Source organism: Phoenix dactylifera, chromosome 7 (assembly GCF_009389715.1).
Source record: "Phoenix dactylifera cultivar Barhee BC4 chromosome 7, palm_55x_up_171113_PBpolish2nd_filt_p, whole genome shotgun sequence".
NCBI lineage: Eukaryota > Viridiplantae > Streptophyta > Magnoliopsida > Arecales > Arecaceae > Phoenix > Phoenix dactylifera.
This window is the reverse complement of record NC_052398.1, coordinates 7,438,892-7,460,717: the sequence shown is the minus strand read 5'-3', so window position 1 is coordinate 7,460,717 and position 21,826 is coordinate 7,438,892. Positions and strand designations below refer to the sequence as shown.

The 21,826-nt window shown below is 39.1% G+C and overlaps 2 protein-coding genes across 4 annotated transcripts; both read right to left on the bottom strand.

The window, feature by feature from the left end:
* Positions 1-760: 760 nt before the first annotated feature.
* Positions 761-15,284, bottom strand: LOC103706531 (chaperone protein dnaJ A7A, chloroplastic-like). The gene is made up of 8 exons (XM_039128161.1): positions 15,057-15,284; positions 12,311-12,501; positions 9,704-9,845; positions 9,508-9,565; positions 5,338-5,380; positions 2,246-2,294; positions 2,062-2,142; positions 761-1,961 (listed from the first exon to the last, which is right to left on the bottom strand). The coding sequence occupies exons 2-8, from the start codon at positions 12,442-12,444 to the stop codon at positions 1,104-1,106; spliced, it is 1,365 nt and encodes a 454-aa protein (XP_038984089.1). The 5' UTR covers positions 12,445-12,501; positions 15,057-15,284; the 3' UTR covers positions 761-1,103.
* Positions 15,285-16,359: 1,075 nt separating this feature from the next.
* Positions 16,360-21,761, bottom strand: LOC103706454. Of its 3 annotated transcripts, none has more exons than XM_026804425.2 (5): positions 21,220-21,761; positions 19,968-20,045; positions 19,599-19,661; positions 19,417-19,479; positions 16,360-16,885 (listed from the first exon to the last, which is right to left on the bottom strand). In XM_026804425.2, the coding sequence occupies exons 1-5, from the start codon at positions 21,658-21,660 to the stop codon at positions 16,721-16,723; spliced, it is 810 nt and encodes a 269-aa protein (XP_026660226.2). In that variant the 5' UTR covers positions 21,661-21,761; the 3' UTR covers positions 16,360-16,720. The 3 variants fall into 3 exon arrangements, with proteins under 3 accessions (XP_026660226.2, XP_008788771.2, XP_008788772.2); XM_008790549.4 differs by having other exon boundaries at positions 19,417-19,476; positions 21,220-21,760; XM_008790550.4 differs by lacking the exon at positions 19,417-19,479.
* Positions 21,762-21,826: the final 65 nt, after the last annotated feature.

Here is a 21,826-nt window from a genome sequence, read left to right as displayed (position 1 = left end):
CCCAGAAGAAGGATTTACCTTCCTTTCCGTAAATCCATAATTGGATCATGTCACTTTGAGATCTATGTAGACGGATGAATAAATAAGTTTAGAATACTTGGAGATCTGTGTGGCGCGATCCAACGGTCGATATCGTAAAAAAAAGAGCAATCATTCTTTGGCGCGAAAGTAACAACCCAAACCGTCGCATGGTACCTTTGCTTTGGGCATATCATGGTTTGTACATACGTTGCTTGTGAAGTCCCCCTTCTTTTCAAAGAAAGTTATCCAAACTGGTGAAATTTGAGTTCTACTTAGTTTCCAAACATGTTGATTCAGCAACCCATTAACATTTGCCAGGTTTTTCGAAGAAACCAATTTCAGCATCCAATCCACCTGATTGGCCAAATCAGCTTGCAAGCTCTGCGGAATTGGTATGCCATTTCTTCAAATTTCTGTTAGAACTTCCAAGACGCTCAATGAAGAGCCAGCACCCTCTTAGACAACAGTTTTCCAACAAGTCAAATTCCTACTGCTCCTTTTCCCCACAAAAAACTTGAAGCGGGCGGCTAAACGGCCCAACAAGTTCTGAGAATACTTTAGCTTGTCATTGCTCCTCTCCTTTTTCAATTTGCCTGGCAACAAGTTACAGTAACAAAGACCTGATACGAGTACATGAGTACTCACCAATTTCCAATTTCAAGGAAAAAGCCCGATCGCCACAAAAATTTGCAAGGGTCAGGAGCTTTATTATATTGCAGGAAAGCAATTATTATCCTTCTATGTCAGACTTGGACGCTGCAAATATTTGCAACTCAAGTGTTTCCTTGAAGCCCATCCACAAACTATTTATTAATACAATTCAAAAACATCAAATTGGCAAAGCACCTCAACTATAAATACAGATATTACTGGTTCTCTCCTACATGCTCCAACTTCTCCCCTATTTCATTTCTTTTTAAATGATCTAATGCAGCAAAAGGGTATAATACTATAACAACGAGGATGTCCCGACCTTGTCACACATTAAGTTTCTGAATTTTCCCCTTGCATGATTGGTGGTCAATATAACACTTGTTCAGGAATAAATAAATCCAAAATTCACAAGGGTAAATTAATCTCAACTATCTCCTACTGTTTGCAGTTTTGGCCTTGTTGAGGTTTGCAAGCTCTTCAATCAGCTTCCTCTCTTCGCTGCTCAGTCTCTTTGGAATCTCCACCTGCACGCGAACCAACTGATCACCCCTAGTGTTTGGCTTCCCAAGGTAAGGGACCCCCTTCTTTGCCATTACCAGCGTAGTGCCTGGCTGGGTCCCTGCCGGGATCTTCAGATCCACCATTGCATCCACTGTTGGGACCTTGATCGTGGTCCCAAGGATTGCATCAATATATGATACCTTGCACGTGTAAAGGATGTTATTCCCGTCCCGCTTAAGCACAGGGTCAGAGAGAACCTCTATGAATACATAAAGGTCTCCGGGCGGGCCACCCTTTCTTCCAGCATTCCCTTCCGACCGGACCCTCAGCCGGCTACCAGAGTCTACTCCAGCTGGAACTTTCAAACTGATCCTCTTAGTCCGCCTCACACGGCCATCCCCTCCACATGTGTTGCAAGGGGTAGAGAACTCTCCAGTCCCACCACAAGTAGAGCAAGTCATGACTTGCTGGAATACACCCAACGGGGTCCTTGCAGAAGATACAACCTGGCCCTGACCTCCACAAGTGCTGCACTTGCTTGGCTTTGTACCAGGTTTGGCACCAGACCCATCACAGGTCCCACAATTCTCTAGCCTTGTTATTTCAATCTCTTTCTCCACGCCGAAGACTGCTTCCTTGAAATTTAAGACAAGACTATAGCTCTCATCTTCACCCTGCATTGGCCGGTTACGAGCAGCTCTGCCTCCTCCCATTCCACCCATTCCACCCATTCCACCCATGCCTTCAAACAATGACTCAAAGAGGTCAAATGGGTTACTGAAATCCTGCAATAATGAAAGTAACCACATAAAGCAAGCAGCAAACAGTATCTTAACTGATAAGATCAGAAGATCCAACAGATAACCCATCTCTTGCTCAACTCACCCCCATGCCCACGCCAGAGCCTTTAAGACCAGCTTCTCCATATTTATCATATATAGCTCGCTTCTCATCATCTGACAACACCTGAAGTACAATAAATGTTAAGAGGTGTAGGAAAAAGTAAATAATTCGTGGTGCCAAATATCGAAGTTTTGATGAAAGTATGCTTGCAAGAATAGGAACTAACCTCATAAGCATTGCTTATCTCCTTAAACTTTTGTTCTGCTCCAGCTTCTCTACAAAAAAAGAATATATTGGAAGAATGAGTCCTGGCCCACGTTTTGACAAAATTAACAGTAACAGAGATAATACATCAACGTATCTGTCACAAGGATCAGAGAACATCAGAAGCAATCCAGATGCACCCCAGAGAGAATAGAGGACAGCCTACTCCCATTTTTCACAAATTATTAAACAAAATAAACTACAAAGTACTACTTCTTATGGTCTGCATACATTGACATTGACAGTGTCTCCTTACAGTGTCTTGCACTGCAAAACCTAGTGTTACAGATCAGCATTTCATGGTATCTTTGGTAGGAAATAACTCGCTTGCCTTAAAGTGCCATGGTGTTTATAGTAACTGCTAGGCGAGTTTTTGGTAACTGACATGTTATTATTATGATCTCCAAGGCCCCATTGCAGGAATTCATTTAAGGATAGGTTTGGAATTAGCAATCTTGACATAGTGGCATCCTTTTAGGCTATACAACGAACTAGTCATTAACTTCTTCGCTCTAAGAAGTGAATCATGTAACTTTGATTCTTCTAAACTACTATGGTTTCTGTCCTTGCCAACATGTCGTGCTCCTTGGCCTATTTTTTGTGTCTTGGACATGAAAGCAGTTCTGTGTCAAACCATTCCTAGAGGGTATGGTTTCAAGACACTCAATACTCTAATCATGGCTCAACTATTTTGCAACAAGACAATGAAAAGTGGTCAACCATCAATTTGCTTCACACTGGACATAAGTAAACCATTTCAGTTGGTAGGGCATTTAGAAAAATCATTAAATAACTATAAAATAATTTTAGAATCGTGAAGAAATGTACCAAATGCAAGAATTTAGATATTGATGCATGGACATGTACAGTCCTGAGTTGGTACAGTACAGCGCATGATCTGGGGGCAATACAGGCTCAATATGCCACGACTCAAATGAGCGAAAAAAAGGATGCATCATGACGTACGGGGTCAAACAGGGTAAGACACTTCAGTAAGCATGATATAGGGCAGTACACCTCAATACGATGTGATACGGGGTGCTTCAGGTCCGATGTGGAGGGCACAAGGGTTCCATATATCGGGGGCCATGATTGCTACTGTATGGCTGATTCAAGGCCAGTATGCTGAAGTCTTAAATCCTAGGCTAAAAGCGCTTATGCATGTAGGTGAACACAACCTAAAAATAACACCTACTACACAATGCCCTTATTGTGGGGTACCACCTAAAAAAGAATCAAATTACCCACAATGATGAGGCATCCCTACTAGGTTATGGTTTAAAACTATAATTATTTGCAAAAGTCATTGGAAATTCATACTAGCATGATTTTCACTAAGTTGGCAGGAAAAACATTCTTATAGAAATTTGAGAATTATTAGAGAATTTACAATAGGTTTGAGAATTTTGTTACTAGGGCTAGAATGGAAGAGGAATGTCACACCACATCAGCATTTATACATAGGATATATATAGCCACTATTAATTCATCATTGTTGAAACCCATATATGAGTTTTTATTTGTCATAGGATATGTAGCTGCTTCAATTATCATGATGTTTTAGGCATGATAAGCTATTTGAAAAGAGTCTACAAGGATCAGCAACATTTGGTAGCAAAAGAGAATCAGAGATGTTATGCACTGACAATATACGTGTCTGATGGATAACCACATGGAACGCCAATGTAGAAGATGTATCATCAACTGTCAAATAAGCATAAAAGTGGCTAACAAGCCATGATGGTCAGAAAGCTTTAGCAGAGCACATTAGGGTAGTTCTGGCAGAATGTGGAACTTGTCTTCATCAAACAGAACATGATTGTTGCCACGCTCAGAACTAGACAATAGTTACTAGTGAGCAGCCAACTGTACGAAAAGCAGTTTATTAAAGATATGAAGCCACCCTACAACATGTAAGAATGAAGTTACTACATTCAGTTGATGTTAGCTACTGGAGAGTTCAATCTGCTTATATAAGTTTAACCAGGAGATGTGCTTAGCAATTTCCCATTGGATACTCAGGTTTTCAATTTGTCCGGATATCCAGTTCAATGATCAAGTTAGTAGTTTAGTCTTAGTTAACTTTGTATTTTTTAAAGAGTTCAATCTGTTCAAATAATTTCAGGAAAGAGATGTACTAAGAGTTGTCTCTCTTATTTATCTATTTATATATTTCTCTATCCTCAACTAGAGGGGGTGCAGACACATATCCCTTCTATTATGGTGAAGGCAAGGACTCAAACCCATGCCGCTGGTAACAATTCCCAGGGACTTTAACAACTCTGACATTGGCATCTTCCTCAGACACTACATGTTAGACAATACTGGTGGCACTTTCTCTGGACTTTAATACAAGGTTCTTTCTACAATTGGACAATGTATCGATACCTTATCGATAGGGTATAGTACGTCCAATGGCCGGTGCAGTCCAATACGCCCCCGCACACTGACACAGTGTTAGGAGCCCAATCATGTTATCACTAGAAATGGGAGGTATGGATCAGCATGATGCGAAATTGGATAGAATCAATCAATTCCACTTGGTACAGGCCAGCTCGGCCCCTGTATCGTATTGAACCTCCATACTATACCTATACCTTATCAATACGGTATGGTGTACCTAGCACCAGACTATACGGGTCGGTACAATGAACCATTCTTTAATATTTGCATTCTTTCACCGCTGTTATTGTGCACAAAGCTCGTCTGCACAATATTCAATATAAAGAAAAATGCTTAAAATGCTTAAAACGCCTACTCCTGACCATTTTGAAAATTCAGCCATGGTAAGATCAATGATGCAAAGAAAAAAAAGAAAAAAGAAAAGACTTCACCAGATCAACTCAGAACAATGACAATAACAACAATAATAGTAGAATAATAATGACATTCAATTAAAATACACAATAGGTCACTTATGACAATCATGTCCAATAACAAATGCTATTCTTGAAGCGGAAAAAGAACTTGCTATCACAAAAATGCATTTTGATGACTGGAACATAATGATTACATCCTTGTAAATGTGCACATACTAGAATATTTTTTACTCACTTGTTCACATCCGGATGATAACTCCTCGCAAGCTTTCGATAAGCTGGGAACAAATAAAATAGCATATAATTCTATCAAAATAAAATGTAGCTAATAAAAAAACATAAGCAGATATGATAAACAGCAATTATAAGAAAACAGAAATTAGCATCATATATATATATATATATATATATATATATATATATATATATATATATATATAAGCATGCAGATATATAAAATCACATTGATCGTGTTACAGCATAACCTCATTTCAAACATTTTAATGTTTAAAGAAAATTTAATACAGTAAGCAGGTCTAGTGACCCTTTTACATATATTTTTATTAGCACCATACAACAGAGATAGGAAGGGTCTGTTTGAAGAAAGAGATTTCTTATGGACAAGAAGCGGCAGGTGACTATCAAAAAAAAAAATTTACACCAGTGACAACTACTAAAGAAGGCTCCAGGAAAAGATGATTGATATCAAGTGGACGTCAATACCCTCTAATGTATTGTGCCAGCATTCTGACTTACAAAAGGAAGGAGTGGGCACCTACCTACAGATTCAGTTGAGTCATATCCTAAACAATAAGATTTCCAACCAAATTCCACCAGTTAACATACATGACAGAGCATCTAAATTAAGAAACCATGTTGTTGATCATGATCTACAACATTTAAGAGGTTCAAGAACCAAACATCAAATATTTTAGAGGTTCTTACCCATTCATCTGATGGTCACAAAATGGAGAAATTTTAATGGAGAACCAAATATATAATATAGAAGCATCCAGAAGAGTCGAATTTTCACATGCATTTTGAGATACATTGATTATGATCACCAGTATAGAATTTCAAATTATATTGCCGTACCAAGTATCAGCTAGTTGGTTTGTGGCATTTTGAAGTTTGAAAATTGTAAATCATGATTAAGAATTCTAATTCAGATCTCTTTTCCCATGCATGTATATGAAATGCATGAATGAAAAATGTATAATGCATGTACATGCATGAATTGGAATCCTACCAGTGAAATTTGGACTCAAATCTTATCAACATTAAATGCCTAATCTACCATTTTTATTGAAAATGCATGCAGTTTATTATCACCCAGTTTATTATGATCTACAAGCATTTAAGAAGCCTAAAAACAAAAAAAAGAGTTTTTTTTCCTTTTCAAATGTGTATCAAGTGGTTGCGAAATGTCTAGGTTTCCAGTGAAAAGCTAAAGTTGATTAAGGTTTAGAATCATTAAAATTCACTAAATATTAATCAATACATATTTTAAATATGTAGAACATGACCTGCAGTATAGATTCTCAATGCATATGGCTCACCAGACACCATGCCATCTAAGTCCGCCCATACAAAATGTGGAGTTCAATGGCCATACAATGATTTAGATTGCTCTGGTTTGGAAGCATTTAAAACCACTAAATTGTGGTCAACATATATTTTAAGAAGTACAGATCATCACTAGTTTTATGGTTTTAAACATAGCCCATCATTCACTTTGCTTTGGCAACCTGATTGTACCAATATCATAGATTTCGCAATGCATAAGCAAGAAACAAGAAATGTCTAACTTATGATTTATGCATATTTCAAATGTCATAGATATGACTAACAAAGTGGATCATAAATTTTTGATGACTCATTCTGTATCCTGCATTTATAAAATTTACTCTCAAATCCTCCAAATAGGATTTTTAGCGCATATCATTCGAACATTTAACATTCTTCAAGCTAAAAGTGGTTGTGTGCAAGAATGCATCGAAAATCATTCAAATTGATAATCAAAATTTAATTGATGATCCATATTGTCCATTCCATCTCCCAGAATGCTTTAATACATATATGAATGTATGTATGTATCAAGTGGTCATATTATGATCAAATTTTCAATAAAAAGACACTTTCTTAATATATGCTCGAAGACTATTCCAGCCACTTGAATTTTAGTGCCCAAGTGATTAAGATGTGTAGATTCTAATAAATCATTTCGATCATAAATTTGGATAATCCCCATACATTTTTGTGCAAAAGCATAACCACATTATAAGGCCTTTGAAATTTGAAAGCCAGCACTTACACCTACACTAACATGTGCACACATATATACACACAATCGGAATATTAAATCTGTTTCATAAACATTAGATGTGCACAACAATCTAGGAGCCCCTTTCCACTTCATCAATTCTAATTCTACTAAGCTATCCTCCTAACCCTTTGCGCAATAAATTCAAGTAGCGTGAATAGTCACTTTGGGGTTACTATTTTCCATCATCTATGACCATGTCTCTTTCCCCATTGATTTCCATTAAAATTTAATTCTATAACTCTGATCTGGTTCTGTGATATACATCCCTTGTTCCCAAAGTATTCCTCCAATTATTTATAATAACCCTGATATAGTGTTGTTCATTAGCATTACATCATATGAAGGTTTATTCCATTATACAACACAAATGCACAGCTACACATACAAAGGTGCGCACAGTCATGCATCTGGCCTGACATGTTTCTCTTTCATTGCCAAACATATAAGAACTCTCTTATTGCTCCATTTGGCATAAAGCTTAACAAGACTTTAAAAAGACTGCAGTAGATGGACATTCAAGGGCTACCCAGCATATAGATGCTAGGTGATTCTAGAGGTGTAGCTCAAGAAATTATTAATAAATCACATAAAATATGTAGCGACTAGAAGGCAGTAACAACACCAGTGCTTCCTGTAGCAGTGGCAACAATATCAGTAGCCCCTTACTCTCCCCTCATGCTTATAGTGCACAATTCACTAGGGGGTGGGAAATTGGAGAGGAGAGTTAATAAGGATACTGGGCTTCAAGTTATGGACATTGGGTAACCAACCAGCTAAGCCCTCTTCGCTGCCCAAGCAATTACCTAAAAGTAGAACTAAGAAATTATAAACCACTCAAGCTCTATACGTCTCTCAGATGGTGCTAATCAAATTGAAAACCAAAAGTTGAAATTATGATGCACTCTTCTTAAGAAAGGAATGTTATCTAGACCTCACATCCATGCATAAAACAAAATGTGAATATGCATCCTCTAAAATTGCAACATCAAATTCAATGTATTGAACTCTTGAAATTTCACAATGTAAAATTCTATATATTTTATAATCAATAAAAAAGGTAAATAATAAAGATAACAAAATCTAAAACAATTTTTTTAGCATATATAAAAATGATAAACATGAAGAAAATGATTGAAGAAGCTGATTTTTATCGTTAAAAAAAAAAATCTTTAACATATTTCTTGTATCTTAATTACAAGATATATTTCCAGGTTAATCCCAATACTTGATTTTCTGGTTTTGCTGAATCAGATGCTTTGGCAATCTAAACTTGATTAATGTATTCATGCCACTACAAGTAATCAAATGAAGTATGAAAGTTCCATCCCTAGATTGAGTGTTAAAACAAAACTGTTAATAAGTCAGGCAGTCCCTTAGACCCCAGAATTAAGCCCAACACAACTCTATACTTATGCAGCATTTAAAACAGACAAGCTGGGGCCACAAGTAGGCCCAAATAGATGCCCAGTTTTGTCTAGAAGTTAAGGAGCTAGCAAGCTAGCCTATTATAACACCATATGCATTTTAATGTTTATATTAAAGCATATACTAAGTCTTTTAAACACATCTAAAATAATTTTATTTTCACTGGTTTCTTTACATGGGCCCATGCCTGTAAGGTACTAAGGTCATAACATGAAACCCATAAGAGGGATCATGCAATTTAATGATGGTCGGATCAATCGCTTATGGGTAGATTAAGTACCTGAGGCTTGGTCTAAATTTTACAAGCCACAGGTCAACTTCACCCAAGACTTGCCTGGCCAACAGACAACTCAAATATTCTTAGTTGATATTGACTTAGCCTATTCATTACCTTACACTAAAAATTAAAATAAAATTACAAAATATGCAAAAATATTTAGTCACATGAGAAAGATTATATTTTTCTGATATGGAAAAAAGATAGAAGAAGAAACATATGTTCTGAAAGGTCAAGTTGTCAACAGTACCTTGACTTTAGAATTGCAAACATCACTGAAAGAAATGAGCTGTAAGCCCAAAACAGGAGAAAAAAAAAATTCTATAGCATTACAAAGAAATACCAATCAAACACATAACCTAGTAGATGGCACTCACCACTTTTTATTTCTGATTTACTGGCATTTTTTGACACGCCAAGGACAGAGTAGTAATCCTGTAAAATAAGTGTTCCGAGCATAAATACAACCAAGTGATATGCATTTACATAAATATGAGAATTTGCATTATCAATTGTCAAATTATTGAATTCTTGATCATAACAAATGAAGTAGGAAATCAAAATTACACTCACGCTATCAGCTCTGACAACAAGCCTTGCCCCCCTATTACGTCGAAGATTTTGACATGGCCCACTATTGAATAGAGTAGATGAAGGCACTGGGGCAAAGAAACTGGCACATGATGATGCCAAATATTTTTCCTTGTTTAAGATACTGCAAATAAACTACCATTAGTAAGAAAAAGAATGCACAAAGCCACAAATAAGACTACAAACTTAAAGCAGTAATATAACCAGAACAAATGGCATTGTCCAGCCAGCTGCTTGGTTATCAACAGGTGAGTCTTTTTCTCCATCCATTTTATATAAAGTTATATTTGCCAACAGAAAAAGCATCATCACTTTTTTCTCATGATCATAATGAAGCGGTCTCCCTACCACTTTACAGAGATTATAATTCAATCCAATTACAGCATGCCATAGCAAACTGAAAAACAAAGTAGTCTAGCAAGTCATAGGAAGTAAGAAGAAGAAGATATCAAGAGCAGCTTAGCAAGTCATAGGAAAAAAGGACGAAGAAGAAGTCCCAGGAGAGAAGTGGCAATGACCATTTTTTCAGTAAGAAGACTCTAAAGATAATTCCTTGTAAGATATAGTGAATCAGAAAATATCGTCTTTTTTATCACAGTGACTATAATTAGAATTAAGATCAATCAGGCAATGCACCGACAACAGCTAGATGAGACAACAGCACTGCAGATTTTGTGACTCTAGAGACATTTTTTTTTTCTTTTTATCAGTAACTTGCTAACTTTGCTGCTGTACTTTCTTAGGAAGTTCAGATTAAAAAACATTTTATTCATCAGTGATTTACAACTAGAAATTCAGCACCACACCAATTAACTTGAGATGAAGAAACCTGGTATTATATATGATTTGGCTTGTTTTAGGCTGTATTGGGTCAAGGGTCCAGACTAGAGTTCGGTGAGACCCAACTCATTTGCAGCCTGCAATGCGTCCTGAGTTTCCTTCAAAATCTAGAAAACATATACAATGTGTCGTTCCTTGCTATCCAGTCATGGTTTAGGATCTCCATGCCCGCGTTCAAATTTCACATTGTCCCTTATCAAAAGAGAGGTAGCAATATATTCCTCAAATTAACTGAACATTGCATGTAATTCTTACAGTTTAGCTTAATGGAGATGATTAAGATCCTTACACGACAAGCTAATAATTATTTGATTGCCCCACATAATAATAAGGCAGTCATGAAATACAGACATGCTTGCTGTAATTTGAACTAGATACTACATAACTATAACAACAGTTTGTGACAGCTTAGTGCAAAGGTAATTTGCTTAAAGAAGGCAAGGTAAGCCACCAAGGTGGTAGCTCAGTTGGAACGGGGCGTTTACTTCCAACCAAGTGGTTCCAGGTTCGAAACGCGCGGGCGTCGATTAAATTTGGGGACCGAATGCTCCACGCCTGGACACGGGGTCTGGAAGTGCTACTGGTCGGCTGATAGCCTGGGTGGTGCCAGGTGTGACGTACTCACACGGAGGGTCGGGTCGGGTAACCAAGCCGGCTCACGGGTGGGGAGGGTATAAGTAAAATAGGTCGGCGTGCCCAACACACGACCCGGTTTGCCCGCATCGAACATTCTCCTGGCGGGGTGGGGGCCCCAGTGGGGGCTGCTACGCGGGGTTGGGCTTGTCCCTTCCTCCCCCCTGCTCCCTTTTTTCCAGCAAAAAAAAAAAAAAAAAAAAAAAAAAAAAAAAAGAAGGCAAGGTAACACACAAGTACTGACTCTTCAACTAATGTGTAAAACACTGCTTATTTCAACCATCAGCCATCAACAAAAAGACACTGACCTTCACAAAAGCCATATGTGAATGAAAGAACATCAACCCATACCAATCTACAATAAGACGCATCCAAACAACCACATAGAGAAGGAGAAGAAGTGGAAAGTGTTTTCAGATCAAAACCATAGCCTCCAAGCTATTTTGAACTGTAATTACAAAGATAGATAGCTCTTTGCTGAAAGACGAGAATAGGCTTTAGAAATGCTCAAATACCATTTGAAGGCAAAGTCTTCATAGATGACATTCATCTATCTATTCAAAGAGCCTTTAAGGCTATCCAACCATTAGAATGCAACAAACCTGTAGACCTATAATATGTATGATTTATGAGAAAATAATCAAGATGCAAAGATGAGAGAATATAGATATATATAAGTGCAAAGAAAAGAAAAGGAAGAGAATTACAGAAGTTAAGGAGTAGACTAGAGAAATAGAGAGAAAGGAAAAAAGAGACAAGTGGTCAAGCCATGCTCACAACTTATTGATAAAAGCCTAGTGTGCTTCCTCTAGGGTTGGTCAAATAAGTTAGAACCCAGGCAGCCATAGTAATGTGAATATTAAAGTAGTCAGCTGCTCTAATATTGATTGTTTATTTTGTATAAAAGTAAGATTTTGTATAAACTGCTAAAAACAAAAAAAAATAATTGATGAAACATAACACCTAAAGCCTAGAAAAAAAGTAAAGGACAGAACAAATGAACTGTTAAAGTTAACCTAGAGTATATGTGTCAATTCCATATGCACTCGTAAAATGTAAAGCATATCTAGATACTAAATTTATTGCTGAGGTAAGATATCAAAAAGAAATGCTTACCCAGTTTGAGGCGTCAGCAACTTGGTGCTAAAGCAGCATGCCTTTGCTCCTCGAGATGTGTATCTGAACACTAATTGAGGATGTACTCCCAACTGAGGTACTGAAGTACCTCCACACGGTATGATTGCCATCATGCTGAGACTGGTTATGGTATAGAGGAAGATTGACAAATTCAATCTTCAATTATCTCTCTGCAAGCATAAAAAAGTAGCTGACATGATTCATATTTGGTGTAAAATCTCATAGCATATAACAGTTAAGTGTAACCAAACAATTTTTTTTTTTAAAAAAAAGAACAATGACGTAATTCTTGACATTTCTTTCCTCAAGTACAATGATATCATTTCATGCTAGTAGGGTCATAATACCATACTATTACAAGCCTTAATTTATTTGGCATAGCAATACTGTTAATGCCTACATGCTAGAGACGAATGACTTTAAGCTGAGTCATACTTAAGAAATCCAAGTAAGTGCTTTCGAGTAAACTAATATTTGCTCCAACAGTTCCCTAGTTGATGCAATAACAAAGGGTACATCACGACCACTCTTCATGAAGATTGAAGATATTAGCTTGACTAAATGATTTGGAAGGTAAACCATGCAATGCCGCAAATCAGACTCAAATGGATATATAGTCAAGACACACACAGTGGCAAACTAACTTTCGCAAGCTGACTCTTCTGTTGCTTATTGTCTTTGTTTAATATCAGCAACTTACAAGCACACATGCATGACTACAACGTTGGAAGATGGGTCTCTTATCTTCTTTAATCTCCATCCATGAGGTATTACATGATTTTCTTCATCTATGATGTACGAAGTTATCTTCTTCATCCATGATGTATTAGGTGATCCTCTTAGGTCAAGGCTCTCTCTCTACAGATATAGTCTCCTAACAAATTAAAATAAAGATTAAGATTAAAAAATCTTCTACTAGTTGGCTGTCTATTGCTTTGTCTAACCCAGTATTTGTTCTTTTTTGCCCCTTTGGTGTCATTGCAGTCTTTAAGTTCCGACTCTTATAGGCTATCATGAAGTCAGCCATATTATGTTTAGGCAATCCTTAACCTTGTTTTCTTGTTTACATTTTCATTGCCATCCTTCTTATTTTTCTTCCTTGCAACTCATGGTAAAGTTTCCATCACTTCTCTTTCATGAAAAAGACAACAAACTGATTAGGGAGATCACAGTTGTTCTTCTAAGGAACCTCTTATCCTGTTTTTTATGGTGGTTTGGTTCTCTCTAATTGTTACAGGAAACATCATGGTTACAGATATGATCTCAAAGATAGAAGAACTCCATCAAGTATAGCATAAATGGAGATTGGTGATTTAACCTTTAGCATAGCTATATCCATCTTAATATCATTCCGACTGATCCAGCCACTTATTCAAATTATCCACATCTAAATCCCCATAAATAGGAATATCAGTTATAGTTCCTGCTTTAAGCTTTGGCCAACAGATTTTTTATATGCATGGCATATTGATACTTTCTCTCTCGTTATGACCATTGCCTTCACCTAACAAGATTTCCACCTATAAAAATGGTGAAAAATGGTCTAGCAAATGTTTGTTAGTGAAACATTAGACAACATCTATGGTAACAGGTAATCATCGAGTCAAGAACTATATATGCCACTGATCTTCTCCATGACAAAAGATTGGATTCAAGGCATTTGCTGTGGACTGCTTTGGGCTCTCTTCCTAACAATTTACTATTCATTCTAGCCTGAAGATTCAACTAGATTCCCATTTTTCAAGTAAACCAGACGATTTTATTTAATCACAATTTTTTGCAGACTTTGATCAAAATTCCATTAAAAGTAGAACTGTTTCCCATTCTTTTTCTCCATCACTTGTTTATTTTTGTACACATGTTCCTCATCAGTCTATACCAACACTCTCTAAAAAACCTCTAATATGGACCATGAAGTTAACAATCAATATAAAACCTATTTGTTACTCAAAGAATCAACATACCAATGAAAATCACATTTTACACAATTGACACAGTGTTGTAGCTCAGTTCCTTCCTCATCTAAGTAACAACATTTCCTTTGAATGAGCGATCACTGTCATAGCACACAAAACCCTCAAAGAACAAATCATGAACTAGTTTTAACAGTCATAAAATCAATTCTTTGCAAACCTTTATCGCATCAAAAATAAACTGCTCATATGTAGCTATATTATTTCGGACGAATTAATTACTTTCATGAAGTGCGGACACAATCACTTCTCCACCTCTCCCCCCACTAGACCGATGAGCATTCAGCTGCGTAGTTCACTTCAAAACCTCCCTGCATCTGGAATCCTCAGATTCCGCTCCAATATTACCTTCCACTCCATCTAACCATTCGACCCCGTGGCCAGAAACCAAATCCGTCACCCGTTACCCTAAAAACCCATAACTAGGCACCGCGAAATCATCAAAAACAACACAAGACTCTCTACGACTAAAAGGAATACGCTGCAAATCAAGGACAGAATCGGTTAAAGCAATATCCTGACACATTTACACGTTAAACAACCCAAAGCGGAGAAAGAAAAGACGACGGAACCGCTGCTTTTGCCAAGACACATCGAGAAGGCAATAGAAGAAAAGATTTTGCTGCCAAATCCTACACAGTTTCACCAAAAAAGAACAAAAACAAAAGCGTTGAAAGGGCTTAGAGAGCATTAATCTCCCCCGAAATCCTTTGGAATTCGGCGGTCTGGGAAGAGGATGGAGAGGCCGGTACCTGAATCGGACGCGGAAGGGGGGCGAAACCCTAGAGAGAAGCGAGGGAGGTCCTCACTTCTTCCTTTCCCCTCGGCGGCGCGGCGTGGCGGAGGACTTCCGGAAGCGTGTGAGCCGTTGGCCGACCTCGCAAAACGATAAGGGGGCGGAGGGCTGGGGGGCGGGGGGCCGGGTTGCCTTCAGGCTGGTGTTTGGATGGTGAATAATTGCCGCATATTCCAGCAAAAAAATAATTGCCGCATCAATTTTTTATTATTTCAATCCGTCTTTAAATACACAAAAAAGTCGTAGAGTAATTATATCTCAAACCATTACAAAATCAAAAATATATTTAATAAATTATAATTTTCTTTCTCTTTGTCCTTTCCCACCAAAGATGCTTGCCTTCTCGAATAAGCGTATCCCAGTATACTATTAATTTTTCTTGTTCCTTCCAAATTTATTTCACAATCAAATGTTATCTTGGAAAGTCCTTTTGGATAAACTGCACTCGGACCTCACGAACCGTTGGATTTGACTGGTGATATGCACAAATCAAGATATGGTCTCGACAATCAAAGGCTTGGCTTATCTTAATTTTTCTTTTCTTTAATTTTTTAAATAACTAATCTGTAGGTTTTTTCATATAAATGGTCTCTTTTCACTTTTATTACATTATCATACCAATTCCTTCGTGAATAGCTACAGGGACGACTTAAATATGCACTAAAAATTATAATTTTTCTTTTTGGGTACGTGCATATATAAAAATTTGTGTTATTATCTTAAAACAATATTTTTTATAAAGATGTAGATCCAGATATATTAATATTATATGCAGCCCTTAGCTACCCATGTATTATTATGGTAAATGCCCTTAGTTTTTTTATTTTGATAATTATTTTCACATTGGACTAGATGGCAGAAACGTGGAGGGGCTAAGAGGACGTAAGATTGTCAAAAAGTCATGCCGTTTTTCTTCTTTTTCTCTGATAGCGTGAAGGGGTTGACCTGTGTTTAATTAGACCTACAGCTGAGCTTTCAGATCATTAAATTCATGTGCTCCATCCCCTATTTGAAGTCTAATGGCTCTAGCATCTATGGATTGACTGCAGGAAAAACAGACCGCAGTCGTATCTTCTCAGCAAATACAAACCAGGCAGTCAAAGCATATGTTCCATATACCTTGAGACAAACAAAAGTCTAAAAGGTTGAACTTATATACAGTCAAAACAGTATCATCTGGCCATTTGGTAAACTCAAGAAGGATCAGAAAATGGATATTTCTTTTAACCAAAACCATATAAAAACAGAAGGGTGGATCATCCATTGCACACCAGAAACCTTTAGATTAAAGAAATTTTCAAAAAAAAAAAAACAATTCTTCGACTCTCCAGAATTACTTGGATCATATTGCCGAAATAATTACATGTTACCCAAAAGGAGAGATTTGTAAAATAGCTGCAGAAACATGGGAGCATTAAATAACCAACAAAACAAATAAGTTAAGAGTTTCTTCTCTGGTACTCCTTTTCAGAAGCTAAAACAACTTTCCAAGTCCTCTTTATCAGCGATTAAACCTTCACTCTTTTAATGACCTTCACCGGTCTCCTTTTATGTACAGTTGGGTTATTCGCAGAACACGAATGAGTTAGCGAGTCCCTGCCTTCATAAAGTCCCAACATGTCAGTCCAGATTTTCCGGTAAGGGTTCATTGAGATCGGGTAGGAAGAGGAAATCCCTGCAATCCTGTACCGGCAACGGCGGAAGATGGTGGGATGATTCATGCTGCTTCGTTTGTATGGGCAAGACAGTAGTTGTATCCTTCGTCCTCTGCAACTCGAAGCTCAGCTGCATGAAACAGAGTGCTTATTAAGAAACTGCTTACTTCTTTTGGATGACTAAAATGGCATGAATAAAATTCAAGTCATAGGTTGAGCAAAACGAAGAAGGATGGAGCATTTCAAACAAGACAAACTAATTTTCCCCGTGAAGGCTTCTTAAATTAGACATACACTTCTGACTTGATGTAAGATACAGCTAAAAGCCATGCCTGCGAAAGGACTGGATAACCAATGTGAAGATCTTAAATGCTAGATCTATCGGTGAAATTGATAAATTATTTCAAGTTGGATGAACACTTGCAAATTAATACATCACATTTTTTGACACTTTATTTTTGTACTTTGCTTTATCCAATATCCTGCTGGCTCTACCACATAAATAATTTTGAGAGGAGAGGAGATCTACAATCTGACGGAACTTTATACTGTGTCGAGTGCTCTTGCTAGGAAATTTGAACAAGTAGGAGATTAAGCATAAAAAGGCATGTTTTAAGTTGAAGAAGTCATGGTACTTTGAGCAGTAATGCCCTAACCAATCAACCTTTTCCTAACATGAAATTATTATACAACTAATAGTGAATTTATGAAGTGTTTAATCCATTACATCTAATAAACATCTAGGCATTGCAGTAAACAAGTGCATATACAAACCTAGTAGAAAATTAGGATCTCCCAAATGTAGCACCTTAGCACTCCATTGAAATGCAAAAAACCATAAAGCCAAGCAAAATAGCAAAGTCACAAATGTACTAATACAAGCATAAACGTTAGAGGGTCCATGGTAGTGAAATGTCATCACAAGGAGGCAGCTTTGGCAGCTAGGTCTCCTTACAAGCAAACTAGTATAGTTGATGCTGCCAGACCACCCAAATTGTCCACCATGGTATATTCAACCATAAAACCATTCCATAAAAAGAAAAGGTCTAGGCAGCCATGCAGGCAGTCATGGCCCGCTGTCATCTGGCTGTCCTGACAACCAGTGGCTGATGTTAAAAACATAAAGGGCAAGAATTAAAATTGCATCAGATCCTAATCATCATATGTAAATGAACTGCTAGCTTATTGCTTCTGGACGAGATAGATGAATGCATCACCAAAAGATTACAACAAAAAAATGAAAGCAGTCCCATTCATGATATTCAGCTCATATTGCTCGCGTGTGCATATAGTCGCATAGTGGAGCCTATGGAGATTATTTACAATTATTCGGCTAATAAAAGGAAGGGTTTCACTTATGACTACAAGCCTAAAGACATGGACAATCCATGCTGACACTACATAAAGGAATGGCAATGCATCAGATTGGCAACAGGTCCTACATGGATCCTAATCTAAATTCAATATGCATTTACATGATCAAGAGCCAGATCTATATCCATGAAGATTTTAGAAATGAATTTGGAGGTGAAAATGCTAAGATGATATATGCCAAGAATTTACATCAAAATTTTCAAATCCTTTCTAGCCCATGTTCACTATCTGTGTACAACTAACAGAACGCAGTCATAAGTAACAGCCCCGTTCCATGTGGTCATGCAAACAGTAGAACTCAAGTCATACATTCTGAGTCAACTAGTGGTTATAACAACGTCATGCCTGCACCACCCGCACACAGGCAACAGCACACGCTGATGAGTTGATGAGCACCCAAACACAGACCACACACTACACACACTCTACATACAAACATACATACACACACACATAAGCATACACATATATGAATGCATACATAAGCATATACGTATATGCATATGCATATGTATGTTTTTTCCATATATGTATCCGTATATGTATGTATGTACACATATGTACACACACACACACACACACACACACATATATATATATATAGATACATATATATACCTATCTATCTATATGTATATACATGCATATGTATCTATATAGATATGTATATGTGTGTATCTCTATGTATGTAAATATATGTATCAATATGTAATGTATAATGAATGGAAACGAAATAATCGAGGCTGCGACAGGCTAAATCCCCAAGTCCGCGCTTGGTTTAGTCGATTTTGAATTGTAAACTTGCAACACTACGTCTTTTTTTTTGCTAAACACTACGTCTTTTGAAAAGCCAGATTTGACGGCGAAATGAATTAGGGTCATATCCACCACTACATCGAGAGATGCAATAACCGAAGTGCACGGCCCATTTTTCTCTGGTACATACGGCCCATTAGTTATTCAGTTATTTACCCAAATAGCCTAATAAACATACTTCGTTTCAACGCAAAGAGTGGATTTCCCGCGGTGGGGCCGGCAGCTGTCTTTTGTCTTAGGCAGCGGCTACCCATCACCTTTTTTTGCCTATCGGCTCAGACAGTGGGTAGCGTGAGACTACCGTGTGGGCCCACATGCCTGCCAATTGGCACCGGACACGGCAAACACGCAGCCTCAAAACTGAGACGGAGACCAGGCAGCCGTTCCGAGGGAGTCACGAAGGAAAGAGAGAGAGAGAGAGAGGGGGGGGGGGGGGGGGGGGAAGAAGAGAGGAGGGGGTGATGCGGTCACCTTCAGCCTCCGGTTCTCCGCCAAAAGCGCTTCGTGATCCTTCCGCCGCGCTTCCACCTCCTGCTACACGTTCACGTACCCAACCGATTTATTTTTGCAAGCAAGTACTTCACACCAGCCGGTTATCTCCACAAAAAAACCACTACAAACAACAAATCAAAATGGAAGTAAGAAACGATTACCTTCTGGAGCTTTCCTCTTTCTTCCAGCAGTGATATCTCCAACGCCTGGAGCTCCGGGATCGTCTGCTCGCCAAATCCAAAAGGGCCACCCCATTTAATATTTAATTGTTAATCTAATACAGGCAAGCAATGCATATACTTCTCACCCGGCGATAAGCTTACCCACCACCTACGTTCCAGCCCATCTTGCAACCGTCCATTGGATGGGGTTGGGGGTGGAACGGGCAAGATTGCATTTAGTTTCGAGTAAAAGTAAGCTTAAACTTACCGCCAGGCAGAAATATAGATTCGGCACTTTTGCACCGTACGACCACTGGTCGGGCGAGAAAAGAATAAGAAAAGGGAGAAAGGTCAATAAGGACGGGTCACCTTTTTCTTCCCCGACCATCTGATGGATTTCGGTGCCGGAGCTCTTAAGACCAACGGCGGCCGCTCGCTCCCAAGCGCCTGAAACACAGCACACCAAAATAAAACGCGTCAGAAAAGCACTGCTACACGTTTAAAAAAAAAAAATCACTACACCGGACCAGAGGAATGAAGACGAAGAATCCAGTAACGCGGTATAAGTACCGCATAAAAGATGGCCACGTGGCGGTTTACAATCGGAAGAACGTAGATCCTTGCTAGGGATCCTCTGGTGCACCACCCAGTCTCAAGTTCCGCACTCCGGCTTTGTGTGGATGCCACGTGGAGACGTTACAGTGGTTTTCAAGAAAATAAAACCAGCGTCGGAGTCGCATCACGACCACATCCACTCCAATTCAAATACGAATATAAATTAGAAGCATAAACCAAACGTGGACGTAACGCCAAGTCACCAACCCCCTCCTCCTGTACCGACCAAGACCCTTTTTCCTCTCTATTTCTCTAAATATTATTATACTAATAATCGATATTTCCATTCCAACGCCTTTGTTTTTTTACACCGGCTGCTCTGGCTGTCTCCATCCAAGCGTCCAACGCCAGGCGGGAGTATAATTACTCCGGGTATAAGTATCATTTCCTTATTTATATTTTAATTTGGGACAGTTGGGCCCATAACGAACCCCCCACCTCGCCAGCACACGCGAAGCCGTAAAAGGAGGTGTGCGGGCGTGGCGTTTAAACAAACAAGTCGACCCTTGTTGACCGAAAAGCCCCCCGTAAGTGCATGGATGCCTCTTTCAAGTGGAGGTATTTTGGTCATGTTGGAGGGGCAGCAGGGCTTTGGACTCGTGGGATGCGGGAAAACCCGCCGCTCAAGAAAAGGAACAGGGATGAAGAGGGCAAGTAGAAAGGCCCGCGGTCGGACGGGGAGTCGAATTCACCTTCTTTATTCCACTGACGAAAATGCCCCTCTGAATAACTGGTCATCTCCAAGAAAATTAAAAAGGCAAAAAAAATTAAAATTAAGAAAATTGTGAGGTCGGCCAGCAAGGAGATCTAAAGCGAGGCAAGTGATTGGAAATTCATGAAAAATTAGCAATAAAGATAAAAAAAAATGGAAGGAGATGAGCCAACCAAAATACCGTAATTAATTTCGGTTCTTGGTAGGGGTATTTTCGTGCTACACATAAAGAAAAGAGAGACTGTATCAAAAAAAACAAAAGAGGAAGCAGCGATAGGAGGCGGAGAACCTGACCTTTGTTGGATGAGGGCCGTCACCGCGCACGGTGTGGGGCTCGGCGGGCCTCGGCCGCTCCGCCGCCGCCAACTTCTCTGGCGAGCTCGATCCGTCATCGCCGCCGCTCCCACCGCTCGTCGACGCGCTGGATCCGCCGCTGTAGTAGAGAGGCGACGGCGGGCTGGCCCTCATCTTCCCCTTCTTCTTCACCGCCGCCGCCTCCTCCCTTCTCCCCTCCCGTATCCCCTCCATCGTCATCTGCCGGGACCTCTTCCTGACCGATCCCCACCTCAGTGGCGGTGGCGCCACCTCTGATGGCCCCTCGTCGTCCTCCGACGACGGAGGCGGATCGGGAAGCCAAGCGTTTTGGAAACTGAAAAGCACCTGAGCGGCAGCGAGGACGGCCTCCTCTTCCAAGGCGCGGCGGCGCCACTCCTCGGGGTCGTCGACTGCGGCCATGGGAGCTCGAAGAAACCCTAGAGAGAGAAAGGGAAAGGTGGAGAGAGAATTGAGGATTGGGAGGGAGGAGCGAAGTGGGGATGAGCGCCCGAAGGAACTCTTTCGGGGTATTTATAATGGGAGATAAAAGGGGAATAAAATAATGGGGGCCGTCCGGACCCTCTCA